Source organism: Sciurus carolinensis, chromosome 17, assembly GCF_902686445.1.
Source record: "Sciurus carolinensis chromosome 17, mSciCar1.2, whole genome shotgun sequence".
NCBI lineage: Eukaryota > Metazoa > Chordata > Mammalia > Rodentia > Sciuridae > Sciurus > Sciurus carolinensis.
The window spans coordinates 24,749,212-24,766,353 of NC_062229.1; the positions used below are offsets into that span (position 1 = coordinate 24,749,212).

At 43.6% G+C, this 17,142-nt stretch overlaps 1 protein-coding gene across 1 annotated transcript; it reads left to right on the forward strand.

Annotated features, from left to right (window-relative positions):
* Positions 1-445: 445 nt before the first annotated feature.
* Positions 446-7,016, forward strand: Ccr1 (C-C motif chemokine receptor 1). The gene is made up of 2 exons (XM_047531430.1): positions 446-808; positions 4,579-7,016. The coding sequence occupies exon 2, from the start codon at positions 4,646-4,648 to the stop codon at positions 5,708-5,710; it is 1,065 nt and encodes a 354-aa protein (XP_047387386.1). The 5' UTR covers positions 446-808; positions 4,579-4,645; the 3' UTR covers positions 5,711-7,016.
* The last annotated feature ends 10,126 nt before the right edge of the window (positions 7,017-17,142 follow it).

Below are 17,142 nucleotides of genomic sequence, written 5' to 3' on the forward strand. Positions count from 1 at the left end.
ATTCTCTTTTGGCTGAGTGAAAACCAAGACTTAGGAAGGGGCAGTGACCAGCTGGGATTTGAACTTGGCCTGTGTTTGACTACTGCCTAAAAGCAGGAGTGGGGATCCAAACGGAAAGAAAAAACTCAGCAACACACCTGTATTCCTTCCAGGCTGGAGAGGTCTAGAGGTGAAACCACTCTGTGAGATTTGGCAGAGAAGGGCCTGGGGCAGAGAGGAGAGGGGCAGCAGGCAGAGGTGGAGTAGGCAAGGGGTCCCAGAGACAAGCTGTCACCTCTTTCTCTTCTCATTTATCAACCAGACGGTTTTGAGGAAGTAGTCTCAAGGTTCCGGTTTAAATCCTTCCATTTGCAATCTTAGGAAAAGAAAAAAAAAAAAACAGAGGCGACCCACTGATCACAGGAACTCTCTGCCTGGCCTCCTCCCCACATCCAATTGCTCCACAAGCTCTGGAAACAGCTCATTGTCACTCACCTTGCTCAACTCAGTTCCACCCAATCCCATCCTGCCCAGTTCCCGCAGGGCAGAGCTCCAGGGAGAAGCCTGGAATTGTAGCAGGGTGAACTTGACCTCTAGGAATCGGCCACTGGTGGGCGTAGCAGCCATTCATGAGTATCCGACCATACAGAAAGAAGAACTTCACCCACTTCTTGTCATTCTGAAAGACTGTGAAACCGGACTTCAATCTCCATCATCTCACAGGAAGCTAAGCACTTCCTTCTCGATCTGGACCTTGAACCTTGAAATCATAGAGTCTCTAAAAGCTCCAGTAACAGAAGCTGTGTGAACGAAATCCTGTGGAGCCAGAGTAAGTGGCACTTGTCTTTTCTGTGTTTTCAGTTGCTCTTAAAGACATGACTGGGGAATGATTTGCAGTCCAGGCAGATGTCTAAGTCCTTCCTTGATGCATCTGTAAGGCATTTAATAGGGTAGCAATACTGAGAATACTGGGGAATTTATAAGGCCAGGTGCTCAGGTGGGAAATGGTCTTCTTGCTAAAAAGAAAGCTTTCTTGAAAGGTTGTTGGTGACTGATGAAGAAAGTTAGCTTGTATGAGGAGACCAGAGGTACCTTCTGTGTGAACTTGTGTAAGAAGAAATTACTTGCTATTTCTCCATGTAAAGGAAAACTGAATATCGTGTTTGAGAAATTGTAGCAAGAGGAGAATATCTATTAGGAAAAACATCGCAGATACTGAACCGGTTTCTTAAGAAAACTAGAACCAAGGACTCTCAAAACCAGGATGGCTGAGGCAGAATTCTCACTTGCAGGCAGGAAGCTGGCCAGATGGCCTCTCATCATGCATCCCTTCTGTTTTACTAACAAAGACACAGGTCAGAACCTTGTCCTGAACATAGTGGGCACAGCACCTACCTACAGGTATCACTTCCAGGGTGACAGCTTTTCAAAGAGGAGTTGGAAACCCCAGAAGCTTTCATAGCCTGCCGCTAGGCTAGGTGCCCTTCACTGATTCTTCAGTTCCTACATCAAATAGGATAGCTCTGGGCTATTTGGTCTCTGAGGCCTGGGAGGCAATGGGCTAGTAAATGTGTAACAATAACTTTGTCCTAAAAAAAGATCCCTGAGTTGTGGTGTCTGCCGGTTCCCATGGTGTAAATACTGCCGCGCTAGTCAGTTTCAAGCTACCTACATGCCGAATGTGAGTTGGGAAGAGATGCCCATGACTTTCTCTTACGAAGCAGTTAAGTTAGCCAGCCCACCAGCTGGGTCTGGGTGCCATTCACCATCACCCACTGCCCATTCTCTGCTCAGAGATTTTGTCACATCCAAGGCTGGAAGACACTAGTGGCTGGAAGGTTCCAGGCTCCAAGGCTATAGCTAACCATTGTGCAATGACCTTGGGGTCGACTTTTGTAGCAGATTATTAGCAGACCTGGAAGAGTCAATGGTAATGTGGTCCTTTGGTTTCTCCTCCAAAACCCCTCCCCTATCCCTACCCCAGACCAGCTCCCTTTGGGAGCAGTGCACCCTGGAATTGTTGCATGCTGCCGTCAAGTTAGGGTAATAACAAATCGGGCAGGAGGTCAGGGCAGTATGGAGGAGACTCTGCTCAAAATGGCATCTGATCACATGGACTCAGCTTGCTTTCCCTTTTGCCAAAATTCCCCATAAACTGGGCTCATGCGGACAGCCTTACACTAGTGGTTGCTGTGCTTCCCAAGTTTTGTTGCTTTCACTGTAAACCTGCCAGCCCACCTCAAAGTGCAGCCACACTGAGCGGTCTGCTCTGGTGGGCACTAGCAGGGGCAGCAGAGGGCAGAAATCACTATTGCAGTTTCTTTGGAACCAGGCTCAGTTCTCCAGAGTAAGAACAAGGGCTGGTCAGGCAGAGTTGGAGGAGTAAACCACAGGGATGGACATGATAGAAAATGGAAGACCCCCTCACTTTCCACCCTAACAGAATATCTCCCCTTCCACCCAGGGTGCCTGACACCCATCATATGCCTTAATCTTCAACAGCCACTATAGAAATGGGAATTTTTTTTTTTTTTTAAGCAGGAAAGATTTCTTAAGGAGAATAGAAACATCAGACACCCAGATTCAAGAGAGGAACCATGAAGTAGTTGCCCTCCCCTTTATTGATTGGGATTTGGGTCAAATCAATTCCATTTTTAAATTTTCCAACATTTTTATTTTTAATGGACACACAGTAATTGTACATATTGAGAGAGCACACTGTGACATTTCAATACATGTAGACAATGTGTGACGATCTGATCAGGGTAACCGGCATATGTATGACTTTGCGCCTGGAACATTCAAAATCCTCTGCTAGCTCTTTTGAAGTCTTCAATTATTTGTTGCCAGCCATAGTTACCCTACGTGGCTGCGGGACTCTTCCCTCCCCTCCTACTCCCGGCACCTACTGGCCCACCTCTCTCCACCCCTCCCCACACCTCTCTAGGCGCCCCTACCAATCTTCCACTCTCTACCTGCATGTCATCCACCCTCTAGAAATCGTAAAGTGTCATTCACTTGGAAGGACTGTCCTTGACCATCAGCATCAAGGAAAATCACTTTCTAGATTATCTACAAAGAAACCTAGCAAGGGGAATTGCAGGGTGGGATACAGTCATTGGAATAGAATTGGAATATAGGACATCCTGGTAGGAACAGGCTCCACAAAAAGGCCACTGCAGGAAAGGTCTCCTGATACTCCCTGAATGCCTGGTAAATGCTGGGGGTGGGGCGCTTTCCTCATCTGTCACCTCACGGTAACCCTGCAAGGTAAGATCTGCTTTCCCACGTTACAGATGAGGGACAGAGGCTCAGGGAGGTAGATTAATTTATCCGAGGTCACACAGCTGATAGGTTCCAGCGAAGCCCATGCTCCTTTTGTGGAAGCATCTTGACAGGCAACGGGAAAGTATTCAACAGGCGGCTGGGAGGAGTCCTGCAAAGGCAGGCCATCTAGTGGATCTTTCTTTTGCTTCACAGCCACTCAGGGGGAAAAGAATCCCCGAGCTTATTTCAACAGAATCCCACCTCCCATCTGGTCACCATGTGACATCTCATGGCTCAAAGCCCTTCCAAGCATTTCCTTCCTGACCCCCAGACTTCTCTTTTTGTCTTTAGTCACACCCTTCCTCCCAACCTGTGCTTCCTCTGAATCCTCCCCAGGGCTCCCACAGGATGTCTGTGGAGTCACTTGCAGTCTTATCTGTGCCACATAAGGGCCTTGTGACATGGGCCAGTCAGAACCCTGGGACATGGTTCTAGGACATGGCCTAGTGTCCTCATCTATGAAGGGATGGGGCTCACTGCTAGGGCTTCACGGTGGCAGCTAATTGGTGTTTGGGGTACATTAACTTTTGCATTGCAGGACATCCGTGGCCCTGCCTACCAAATGACAGTAGCATCCCCAGTCTTTGTCATAACCAAAAAAAAAAAAAAAAAAAAGATGCCCACACATTTTCACTGTTACACTTGGCTGAGACTTTTTACACCCCAAAGCCCTGAAGAACTATTTGTGAGCTTTCAATTCTCAGCCAGGACCAGTTTCCTTCTCAGAGTCCTGTGGACTCTGGGGCGCAAAGCCATCACTGTGAGCAGAGGCAGGAAAGCCCAGTGGTTTGGAAGCTGGGCAATGAGAGTCCTCCGCTCCTGGCTCTGAGCTCCAGCTCTCATTCTTGCAGATGTGTCCCCAGGGGAACATTTCCTAAAACTCTGAACCTCCCTGTCATCGCCTCTAAAATGAGAATAATAAAGTGCCCTCTCACAGGAGTCACTGAACACTCAGTCGGGGGCCTTGACACTTGGGAGGTACTCTGGAAGGCTCGTTGTGAATAGCGTGGAACGGGCTCCCTTCTCCTGTGCTTTCAATCTACCGAGTTTTTCCTTTGCAGCACTCACCACTGAAGGGACTGAAGAACGATCCATGTGTGCAGCCGTTGGTTGCTGCTCTGCCTGTTGGACTGTAGGTCCACAAGGGCAGAGAGGACCTGGGTCTCCTTTGCTCACATTCCATGCTCCGGGCATAGTAGACAACGGGCACTCAATAAGCACTTGTCAGATGGTTTGAAGAAATGTAACCACTACCTTGTCTTTGTCACCCAGAGCCCACCGCCTTTAACAGCAGAGTCAGTATAGAAACCATCGTCCTCGACCCACAGAAGGCGCCAGGATGCAGCTTACCACCACCATGGAGGACTTCTCGACCACTGAATACGACTATGGGGACACAACCCCGTGCCAGAAGGTGGATGTGAGGGCCTTTGGAGGCAAATTGCTGCCCCCTTTGTACTCCCTGGTCTTTGTCATCGGCTTGATTGGCAACATCCTGGTGGTCCTAGTCCTCGTGCAGCACAGGAGACTCCAGAGCATGACCAGCATCTACCTCCTCAACCTGGCCATCTCCGACCTGCTCTTCCTCTTTACCCTGCCCTTCTGGATTGACTACAAGTTGAAGGACAACTGGGTTTTCAGTAATGCCACGTGCCAGCTGCTCTCTGGGCTTTATTACCTGGGCTTGTACAGCGAGATCTTTTTCATCATCCTGCTGACCATCGACAGGTACCTGGCCATCGTCCATGCTGTGTTTGCATTGCGGGCCCGCACTGTCACGTTTGGCATCGTCACGAGCCTCGTCACCTGGGCCCTGGCCATCCTGGCTGCCGTCCCTGGCTTTTACTTTTCCAAGGTCCAGTGGGAGTTCACCCGATACACCTGCAGCCTTCACTTCCCCCGCCAAAGCCTGAGAGAATGGAAACGGTTCCAGGCTCTGAAACTGAACATCCTGGGGCTGGTGCTGCCTCTCTTGGTCATGATCGTCTGCTACACAGGGATCATAAGTATTCTGCTCAGCCGGCCAAACGAGAAGAAGGCCAAAGCCGTCCGCTTGATTTTTGCCATCATGCTCATCTTCTTCCTCTTTTGGACGCCCTACAATCTGACCATGTTCCTTTCTGCTTTCCAAGAGTACCTGTTCACCAACCAGTGTGTGCAGAGCAAGCAGCTGGACCTGGCCATTCAAGTGACCGAGGTGATCGCCTATACTCACTGCTGCGCCAACCCCATCATCTATGTCTTTGTGGGCGAGCGGTTCCGGAAGTACCTCCGCCAATTGTTCCGCAGGCACGTGGCCGTGCACCTGGCCAAGTGGCTGCCCTTCCTCTCTGTGGACCGGCTGGACAGGGCCAGCTCCATGACTCCATCTACCGGGGAGCATGAACTCTCTGCTGGGTTCTGACTCAGACCCCTGGAGGCCAATCAAGGTGCCGGTGGGACCGACCTGTTCCTTGTGCCACCAGGGCAGGGTGAGGAGGAAACACAGTTCTCCCAGCTAGCTTCTGACACCTGACATAGCTTGGGATTATAGACACTTGGGGTTAGGGGATCTTCAAGGTGGTGGCCTAGATGAAATTAGTTCTGGGGCTTCAATCTTTTCATGAACTTCTCCCTGGCGGGGAAGAGATGAGTGAGTGAAATGGTACAGTCCAAAGCCAGAGACAATGTGTGACAGGGAGGGGCTTGGACATCAGACTTGTGAACATTAGCATTTGCAAACAAAGCCATTGTGTAACAGACCCAACCCCTACCTCCTCCCACAATGGACTGGAAGCATGGTTTCTGCAACTGACTTGACCTTGAACCCTGGAGCCAATAAGTGGCCAGGAGCTGCCTGCTCTGCCCGCTTCCACTGCAGGGCCTGGGCTCTTGGAAGCCCTGGGGAACATGGAACTCAGAGTGACAGAGATTGACACCAACTGGGAAAAAGAATTGAGGACCTGCTTTTGGACACGGAATGAGAAAGCCCTTAGAATTTTATGTTTGCTAAAATCAAACACTTCAGCAGTAGGCTGAACGTAGACCAGACAATGTGCTTCCTGATACTCATAAAAGGAAGTGATTCCTCATTTCCATTTGCTACTCTTTTCTTTCTGAAGACTTTTTTTTTTTTTTTTTTTTTTTTTTTAAGAATCTTCCTTCCTTGCGAGTTGAATGTGTTGGTAAATTCTGACGATTTTATTGCAGAAATTACTAGTGGGTTAAAGGAAGCATTGTTGGTTTTCTTTCTTCTGGATTGGAGCTGTGATTGCCCTATTGGGTCTTGTAGCAGAAAAATAACTACTGTGCCAGTTGGCAGTGTCTGAGGTTGGAGCTGGGGATGCCCCCGAGGAGGCTCAGGGGCCCTTAACACAAAGCAGCTCATGTACCCAGAATTTCCTTCACACTTCATCTTTAACCAAGGACCCCACCCCCTTTTTATCATTCACAGTCCGCAGATGTATATTTCTTTAAACATCATTTTCCCAATAAGAAAAACTTGTCTCTAAGAAACTTAACATGCCAAGGAAAAAGAAAACCGATACTGAAATCATACCATCATCTACCCAAAGACAGCGACGGTAACTTTGGGGATGTATTTTCATTTCTTTTTCTGTGTATATTTATAACAAAGCTAGACTGGAGTTGAACTCACTTCTCTGTTATTCTGTTTAGTTAGCAATACGCTGTGATCACTTCCCCAGGGCAATAAATCATTTCAAAGCATTGCTTTCGGTGCCTGCACTGAAGTCTGTAGTTGGGAGGCGCCGTCTGTGTCTCTATCGTTGCTTGCAAAATTGATTTGATGCAGCAATGGTGAGTGAGGACCTGCTGCATTCTGGGTACACTCATGGATTGGGGGGGAGACATTGGTGTGCGAGGAGTGCCTGTTTCTGCAGAGCACTCAGCTCAGTGAGGTGCACAGGTACAGAGCTGCCAACGGAGTGCGGGGTGAATGAGTGGGGGCCGTTGTGGAGCTTCTGGTGCCAGGACAGTGGAGGGAAGGGAAGCATCCTAAGCTGATGCCTGTCTCACATTAGGATGCCTCATGGGGACACCCGCTCCCCTATTTTGGACACTACAGCTGTACTCTTACCAAGTCACTCTCTCCCTTCGGGTGGGGACTGGAGACTGACTGTGTTCATATGTCATCTTTGTACAAAGAGGCTGGTGTCATGATGGTGTGGAAAACTTCTGCTGGTAGAGAGGGGGTCACACTGCCCTGGCCAGACTCAACGCCTTGACCCAGAAAATGTGGACAAATCCAGATTCTGAGAGTCCAGGTGGATGTCAACTCCCCATCTGTAAAGCCACCAGCCCTCTCTGCAGAGCAGAAAGGAGGCTCAACTGAATCAGGAAACATTCATCCACTAGTAAAAGAAAATTGCATCACAAAACAGCACTGGCACACCGTGATTTGGTAACAGGGAATATTATACAATTTCCTCCAATTTCCTTCTTGAAGCATTCTTACCTCTTCCCTTGTTATAAAGGCAATTTGTGTTCAATGATAGAAAACCAGAAAAAGCTGAAACACATAAGAAAAAAAAAAGAAATCCCAGAACCCAAATCTGGCCTCTCTAAGCACGTTATTGTTCTGAGGCATCTCCTGTTACTGTTTTCTAAGTCCGCCCACATACACATACAACCACATGCAATATTTGTGTGTGTGTGTAACTTCAGTGGTTTTTGACACACAGTAAATGCTGGTTGAATGGAGGTCACTGAACCTCCTGCTTCCTCATCTCTAAAGCGAGGCTCATGAAACTGTTCTGAGCATTAGATGAAATAAAGCAAGTTAAGCGGGGTGGCCTTCCTGCAACTTGACCTGGTCAGGCTTCTGACTCCTCCCTGGCCGCACCTTCCTCCTTTACCAAGACACTCCGCTCTTCCGCACCTCTTCCCTGCCTTCTCTTCCCAGGGTCCTGTGTTCCTGGAGCTCAGTCCCAACATCCTTGTTATTGTTGCTCTTACTGATTTTTCCCACTTTCTTCCAGGAGAGCACAAGGAATTTCCTCAGCCCATCCAGACTCCCCATCGGCTGTCAATGTTTCACCACATTTGCCTTAAAAGCATCATTTTCCAAAAAATGAGAAAGACAGAGACAGGGAGACACTAGTCTGTTCTTCTGAACCATTTGAAAGCAAGTGGCAAGCCCCATGCTTACCACCTCCAGCACTTTAGCATGTTGTCACTAGCAGCAAGCATGTTCTCCCACATAACAAACAGGCAGCAACCCTGCACAGTATCACCAGATGATCTACAACCCTCTTCAATCCTCTTTCCAATTCTGCTCACTTTGCAAATAATGTTGTTTATAAACCCTGAATCCAGAATCACTTATTTAACCTAGTGGTCTGCCTCTCCAATTCCTTTCGATCCGGGGTCCCAAGATTTTCTAGGCATTCATGAGCACCATGAGCACCTGGTAAATCATCCTTCAGCTTGGGTTTGCTGATGTTTGGTGACTGAGTACAGACTTCCCATCGAGCGCAGGCATCTCAAAGTGGACGCATGCTGTGCTGGCAACACGTTGCTATGTCTTTCTTGTGAATTGATCTCAGAGTCACTAAGAAATATACCTCAACTCTTTATCTCTGGCAATATTCTTTGTCTAGAAGTTTTCTTTTTCTAATACCGATATCATTCTGACTTTTTAATGGTACATCTGTTTTGGTCCTTCTGTTTTCAATCTATATGGTGTTTTCATTTTTTAATTTAAAGTGAATTTCTCATAGAAAGCATGAGATTCAATCTTTTTCTCATCCAGCTTAGCAATCCTGCCAATCAAATTACTTAGTTCATTCACATTTCGTGTCATTATTGATATTATGGTGTGTTAAGTCTACTACTTTGCAATATCTTCTGTTTGTCTGGTTTGAATTTTGTTTTCTCTTTTTTCTTCCCTTTTTTTTTGGTATCTAAAACATGATTAATATTCCACTTCATTTCCTTGATTGGCTTTTTAGCTCTTTCCCTTTATGATATTTTAGTGGTTGCTATAGGGATTTTTAATGTATTTTTAATCTTAGTATTAAAACTAAAAGGAAAAATTCTGAAGACTTTGCTTATCACATAGGATAGTGAAATAACAACAATAACAAAAAGATTTTGGCACAGTCTTTTACTTGTATTTTCAAAATGGATTAAGCTTTAAAAGGTTGCATTCTATTCTCTGCTTAGCAAAATGTTTCCCTACTAAATGGGATTTTAATAGTTATCTCTAATATATCACAGATTGTTTAGGACTAAAAATCATAGTACTTTAAAGTATAAGAACTTTCCTTTTATTCTGTTATTGTTGTTATCACATATTTTACATCTCCCTATATAGAAGCCCACATAATATAGTACTACTATTTTGTTTTAAATAGGCTCTGAAGACATTAAGAGAAAGAAAAAAGATCATCTTTTCTATTTAACCAAGTTTCTACCTGGTGCTTGGTGTCCATTTGCTTTAACCTAAATAACTTCTTGTAGAGTATCTTGAGTACAAGTCTATCAGCAAAGAATCTTGTGGTTTTCATTCATTTGAAAATATCTTTATTTCATCCTCATTTTTGAAGGATTTTGTTTTGACAGATGAATCATTCTGCATCAACAAGATTTTCCTTAGCACTTTAAAGATGTGATTCTATTGTTACTAGACACCATTGTCTCTGACGAGAAGTCAGCAGTTATTGTGTCATTGTTATCCCCTCTATGAAATATGTCATTTTTCCCTGTGATGACTTTTAATACTCCATCCTTTATTTTTTAGCATAGTTTTTTTTTTTTTTTGTTCATCCCACTTAGGGTTTATAAAACTTATTTTTAAGTTGATATTTCCACAATTTGGTCATTTAGGTCCTCAGATACTTTTTTAAAAAATTCTGATCAATTCTTTCTCTCTTCACCTTCAAGATTCTGGTTATACCTTTGTTCAACTACTTCATATTTTTTCTAATGTCTTTAAAAATTTTTTTGGATACTGGGGTTGGAACCCAGGGATGCTTAACCACTGAACCACATCCCTAGCTCTTTATAGTTTTCATTTTGAGACAAGGTCTCACTAAGTTGCTTAGGGCCTCAGTTGCTGAGGCTGGCCTTGAATTTGCTATCCTTCTCCCCCAGTCTCGCTGAGCCACTGAGATTATAGGTATGCACCACCATGCCCAAGTCCCTTTTTAAATTACTTTTTCCCTTTATTTTAAGATCAGATATGTTCAGTAACGTGCATTCAAATTTACTAACAAACTTCTATTGTTTCTACTATGCTGTTAAGATCCTCCAATGAATTAATTCAGATATTGCACTTACCATTTCTAGAATTTTCATTTGGTTCTTTATATAGTTTCCATTTTTCAACTGAGATTTCACATCTGTTCACTTATTATAACCATTTGTTCTTTAAAGCTCTTGATTATAATAGTTGATTTAAGTCCTGAATTGCTAATTCTAACTTCCTAGTTTGGGGGTTCTGTCTTTTTTGACTTAAAAAAATTATGGCCCAAATTTTCCTGCTTTTTCAATTTTTAATGCATGCTGAAAATTGTCAATGATGTCTTCTGGGGTGATTGTATTATTATATTTCTGTAAAAAGTACTGAGTGTCCTTCATTTTTACCAGGCTTGTTACATCATTAGTGCATTCTTTTATCCCTGAAAAACTTAGTTTTGTTCTCTGTTAGGTCTATTTCAACTTTGACTTTAGTCCCATAGGTTTCCCTTTACACTAAGGCTGTGGTCCTCAACAGCAGCAACATTACTTGTTAAAAATATGAATTCTTGGGCCTTTCCTCAGAAATACTGAAATAAGGAACTGAGCAGACACTTCACAGAAGAAGATATACAAGTGATCAACAGATATATGAAAAAATGTTCAACATCTCTAGTAATAATAGATATGCAAATCAAAACTACCCTAAGATTTCATCTCACCCCAATTAGAATGGCTATTATCAAGAATACAAGCAACAAAAGGTGTTAGCAAGGTTGTGGGGATAAAGGTACACTCATACATTGCTGGTGGGAATGCAAATTGGTGCAGTCACTCTGGAAAGCAGTTTGGAGACTCCTCAGGAAACTTGGACTGGAACCACCACATTACCCAGCTATATCACTCCTTCGCCTATACCCAAAGGACTTAAAATCAGCATACTACAGTAACACAGCCACATCAATGTTATTGCAGCTCAATTCATAATAACTAGATTGTGGAACCAACCTAGATGCCCTTCAATAGATGAATGGATAAAGAAACTGTGGTATATATACACAATGAAATATTATTCAGCCATAAAGAAGAATAAAATTATGATATTTGCAGGTAAATGGATGGAGTTGGAGAATATCATGCTAAGTGAAATAAGCCAAATCCCCAAAACCAAACACCAAATGTTGTCTCTGATAAGTGGATGAAGATACATAATGGAGAGAGGGGTATGGGAAGAATGGAGGAACATTGGATTGAGTAGAGGGAAATGAAGGGTGGGGAGGGGGCAGGGGGAAGGAAAGATAATGGAATGAGACAAACATCATTACCTTACGTACACGTATGATTAAACAAACCGTGTGACTCTACTTTGGGTACAACCAGAGAAATGAAAAGTTGTACACCACTTGTGTACAAAATTTCAAAAATGAAAGAAATTTTTAAAATTAAAAAAATACTGAAATAGAAATTTTGAGTGCAAGCCTCAGCAATCTGTATTTTAGTAAGTCTTTAAGGGACTTTGATGGATGCTAAAGTTAGAGCTCACTGCTCAGGGCATAGCCTTTACTCATAAGATGTGACAGTTCATTCACTGTGACTGGGCCATATCTTTATCTTTTCCCAGTTTTATGCAAATCTTGGAATCTCTATTCAGCTCCTAGATCCTCAGCAGTCACTCTCTCTCATGCCTTGAAGAGTCTTACTTCCTTCTTTCATAAACCTTGCTTCAGTCAAGGACCCAACCAAAAACTGCATTCCTTCCAACTTAGGGTGACATAGACTGAACTCACTTACATCTACCTATCATCCAGCATCTCCAGACCAGGTCTGAATAAGAATATTGCTGTTTTATTTTCAAGAGCAGAGAGTTTGAGGCAGTTTTGGTGCCCATTCCTAGGAGAATAGTAGAACATGGAAGATACACCATGGAGTATTATACCAAGCAAAACAAAAGGATTGGATATTCTCTATAACACCATGGATGGTCCTACAGAACAAGTGCTGTGCTTAAAAAGAAAGACAGAGGTCTTGTTGGTTTGGAACTGGAATGTCCCTCAAAGACTAATGATGGAGCTTTTAGGAAATGATTGCATCATGAGGGCTATAACTTCACGGGTGGGTTGATCCATCTGATGGGTTAATAACATGAATGGATTATTGGGAGGAGTGGAAGCTTTAAGAAGGTGGAGGCTAGCTGGAGGAAGTAGGTCGCTTAGGAAGTACCCTGGAAGGGCATTTTGTCCCAGCCCCCTACTCTGCTTCCCAGCTGCCATGACCAGAACAGCTTTCCCCTGTCTCCCCCTTCTGCCATGGTGTTGTGCCTCACCTCAGTCCCAAAGCAAAGGAACTGACAAACCATGAACTGGAACCTCTGCAACTATGAGCCAGAATAAAGTCTTCCTCCTTTAACTTATTTAGGTCAGGTGTTTTTGCCATGGCCATGAAAACCTAACACAGATATCATCTATCTATCTAAATTCAAAATACTAGAGACATATTTTTTTGAGACACACAAAAGAGAAACATTAGCTGGAAGGAATACATTTTCATTTTCCCAAGTTAGAAGACTCATTATTGACAGGGGCCATGAAAACTCTGACGTGGGCTGATTTTCTTTCCTTCTCTTCAAACCTCTATGCTGTGCAAGAATTTGGACTTGGCAAGATTAGCCTACTCTGAAGTTGCCCAATATTTATTTGTACCCCTTTCACTTCCCATTTTCACTTTCTGTGGTAAGAGTTGAGGAACAGTGAGAAGACTAAAACTTGAATGGCACGAAAGGAACAAGGTAGGTGACTATCTAAGAAGAGTTGTATGGTTGTCGTTCTGTCCCCACACCTGGTGCTATGCCTCCTGGAAGTAGGAAGAGCTTTATTCAGGAAGCCTCCCGACCCTGTCCCCTGCTGCAACTTGCTCATGGGTACTTCTAAGACTTGGGTTTCCCTCCAGCTTTAACCTCACACACCTGCTACCCTGTCCAATCCTCTGGCAACATCTTGGTTCCTCTACTCACACAGATGGGTGGGCTTTCTTGCTCTGTGTCTAAAATCTGGGTGATCTGAAACACAGAGAGCCTGCTAGCCTGGAGCTGTTAGATGTTCTGAAGCCATCCAAAGATATTTTGAACATGACTCACTTATAGAAACATCTAAGCCTCTTTTCTATTTGTCCTCCCAAAGAGTAATCAGAAGCGGCATCCGGGAAGCTAAATATTGGAAGAGGAAAATGAGAATTTGCCCATAAATTGTATTTATCCATTTATTTATTTGTCCATTCAAATGCTACACTTCCACCCATTCATTCATTCATTCATTCATTCATTCATTCAACACCAAGCCCTGGTGTCAGACACCAGCAGTATGAAGACCACCGGAAGAAGGACCTGCCACCCACCATGAACTGAAGCCTTCCACATGCATGAGGGGTAGGAGTCACAGGAGCTGGGCGACACGGGTCCAGTCGGATAATGTTCTGCAAGAGACTCAAAGACCTGCACAAAATTATTTCGTAGCTTTTATTCAACCCTGAATGTATTTCGTCTTAGTTCTTAATTTGACAAGTCAGAAATTCATTTGGATAATGATCAGATGAGATAGTCTAAGAAAATTTTTAAAAAGGGAGAAATTTGCCTGCTTACATATTAACACATACCATAAAACATGAAATACAAAGATGTTACCCCCAAACAATAAGAAGGTAACAAACCGAAGATTAAGACAAAGGGGCCTAAGTGTCTACTCTCCTAACATATAAGGCCATTTTGTGAATCAATAAGAAAACCATAAGTAAACCCATTATTTTAAAAAATGAACAAAGAAATAAACAGATAGGTCATAGTATAAATGCAAGATCCATTAACATAAAATGCAGATCACACTAGTAACCAAAGAAATGTCAACTAAAATAAATACTCTTCTTTTTGCTTGCTGTAAAGTGGTGCAGAGATTTTATTTTATTAGTGAAAGTACCCAATGCAGTAAAAATGTGACACAACAGGCACTGTCATGTATTTTATTTTATTTTATTTTATTTATTCTAGTTAGTTGTAGATGACAGTAGAATGAATTTGTACATTTTGAAAGATCATACATAAATGGAGCTTAATCTCTCATTTTTCTGATTATACATATTGCAGGATCACATCAGTCATGCAGTCATACACACACATGAGGTAATAATGTCTGTTTCACTCTATCATTCCTTCCCCCATACCTTGTCCCCTCCAAATTAGTGCATTATTTCTGAAAAAAAAAGGTGGCAACAGGTATCAAGAGCGTGACAAAGTTCATTTGGTAAGATCGCTTCTAAGAATCCATTATAAGGCAATATCCATAGATAATAATAAAAATGGAAAGCAATTGGAAGGTTTAATGATTGAGGAAATGTTAACTATTGCTAAATATGGTACATGATACAAGCATGAATAATATTTGAAAAGATTTTCATGGACATAGGAATGTGCTCATAATGTTGTTAAATCAAAGAAAATGTACATAGAATTCTTCTGGTCCACATTTCATATATACATAGCACAAAACCATTGCTATTACAAAATACCTAAGGCTCAGTACTTCATAAAGACAAGGGATTTTTTAGCACATCGTTTTGGAGGTTCGAGAGCTTGGTGCTGACAACATCAGCTCAGTTTGATGAGGGTTTTATGGCCACATCGCAACATGGTGGAGGGCATCCTAATGAGTGCATGTGGAAGGGAGATAAAACCACATAGTGAGACAGGAAGTCAGACAGCAGGCAGGGCCAGTCTCTCACAGGAACTACCTGGGGTCTCATGAAAACTACTTAATCCCTTCCAAGAGTGATGCCCCAAGGGACATAACCACCTCCCACTAGGCTCCTTGTCTTGAAGTTTCCACCACCTTGACATTGAGAACCAAGTCTCCATCACATGTCACCCTTGGGGGACAAACCACATCCAAACCATAGCAAAGGGAACATACCCCACATTTGTGTGAGGTTAAGTTTGTGTCAGGATCTAATCAGGAAAGAGATACGAGACAAAGGGCATAGTTCCCAAACTGTGTGCCAAGGCACCCACAGGGTCACAATGAATTCATAGGAGTGCCGCAGATTATTTCCAGTTTTCAGGGAATATACATTGGTACCTGACATCTCTTGAACACCCTTGGAACTCCTAGCTTGAGGCAGTTCACAGTTTCAACACAGGATTGCAGTTCATTTCTTTCAAAGTTCTCATATCTTTAAAAGCTGAGTTTTAAGTGATTACTTTGAGACAAAGCAGTGTGGAAAGGGAACTGAGGGTAACAGTGTCTGATTCAATTCCAAGGTTGAACAAGTTTCCAAGGTTGGGCCTTGTTGATACTGATTACCTAGGAATAAAAATAAATCAAATATTATTTTTCTTTCAATTTATTTGTATTTTCTTTGCAAACATCTATTAAGTTGTTAGAACAAGGAAGTACCTAAGGTGTTTGGATCTAACCACTTAATAGGTAGAATTGTTTTGCATTTCTTTGGATCTGGGGCACTGAGAAAAAAGTACTGGGATATCAAGGGTATTGAACTAAGAAAGTCTGGGAACCTCTGAATAAGGAATTTATTGAGGAACCAGGATGCATTCGATTATGGGGGCTGGCAGGTGGGTCCACCTGGGCTGTCACTAGTGTTGAATGGGAGGTCTCTTTAAGTCTGCCATGCCAGCAATAGGAGAGGAAAGCTAGATGAGGATATGAGCAATGACCACATGGAACCTTAAAGGATACACCAAAGCCTTTGGGAACAAACTGGAGCCTGCATCTATCTCTGCATCCAACCAGTATGACACAATAACCTATAGAGGAGGTTATACTCCTCACCATGGAGATTCACACGTGCCTGGCCTAGGACTTGGAGGTGCAGGAGGAAGGGAGCAATGGTAGCCAGAGTTGTCTGGGTCCAAGTGCTGTCCACCACCAGTAAGGTGAGCCAGCAGATGGACAGCATGGTGCATAAGCCACCCCAGGGCCTGGCATCTGTTTCTATCTTCAGGGTTACCCAAGACAGTTGTGGCTCCACTCTCCTCCAAGACTCCCATCAAAGAGCTCTCCTGGCCTGTACTAAGCTGGAGCCCTGCAGGCAAAGAATTCTGGGAAATGTAGTTCCAGCTTAACTAGACAGATCCTGGATAAAGCCACCACCATGAGCAATGTTTATTTTCTTCTGTATGTTTTTCAGTGCTCTCCAATCTTTAAAATGATCACTTCATAAGGAAAGTTACTTTTTGTGAAAAGAAAGAAACGAAGGAGGAAAGAAAAGAACGAGGGAAGAGAAAAGGGAAAAGTTGGCCTTGGGGAGAGACAGAGGAAAGAACATGATGAGCAGGTGTTTCTTAGATGAGCGAAGTGGGTGAACCTTCTACCATGAGGGTGTCATGTGAATAAAGATCAGAATCACAACTCCCTCTGGGAACCACACAAGGTTGGCCCATGGTGTATAGAGGAGCCAGGGGCTGGGGCCAGGAATGTAGGTTGATGAGCTGAGACCTGGGGCCAGAGCAGGATGCCATGATAAGATGCTAGTTTGAGTTTCCTGTTCAGGAGGTGATTCACAGTGCACACTTTGAGCATAGGCTTAAAAATATTATAAATCAATAGCTCTGCATAACTCTCTCTCTCTCTCTGTCTCTTTCTCTCTCTGTCTCAC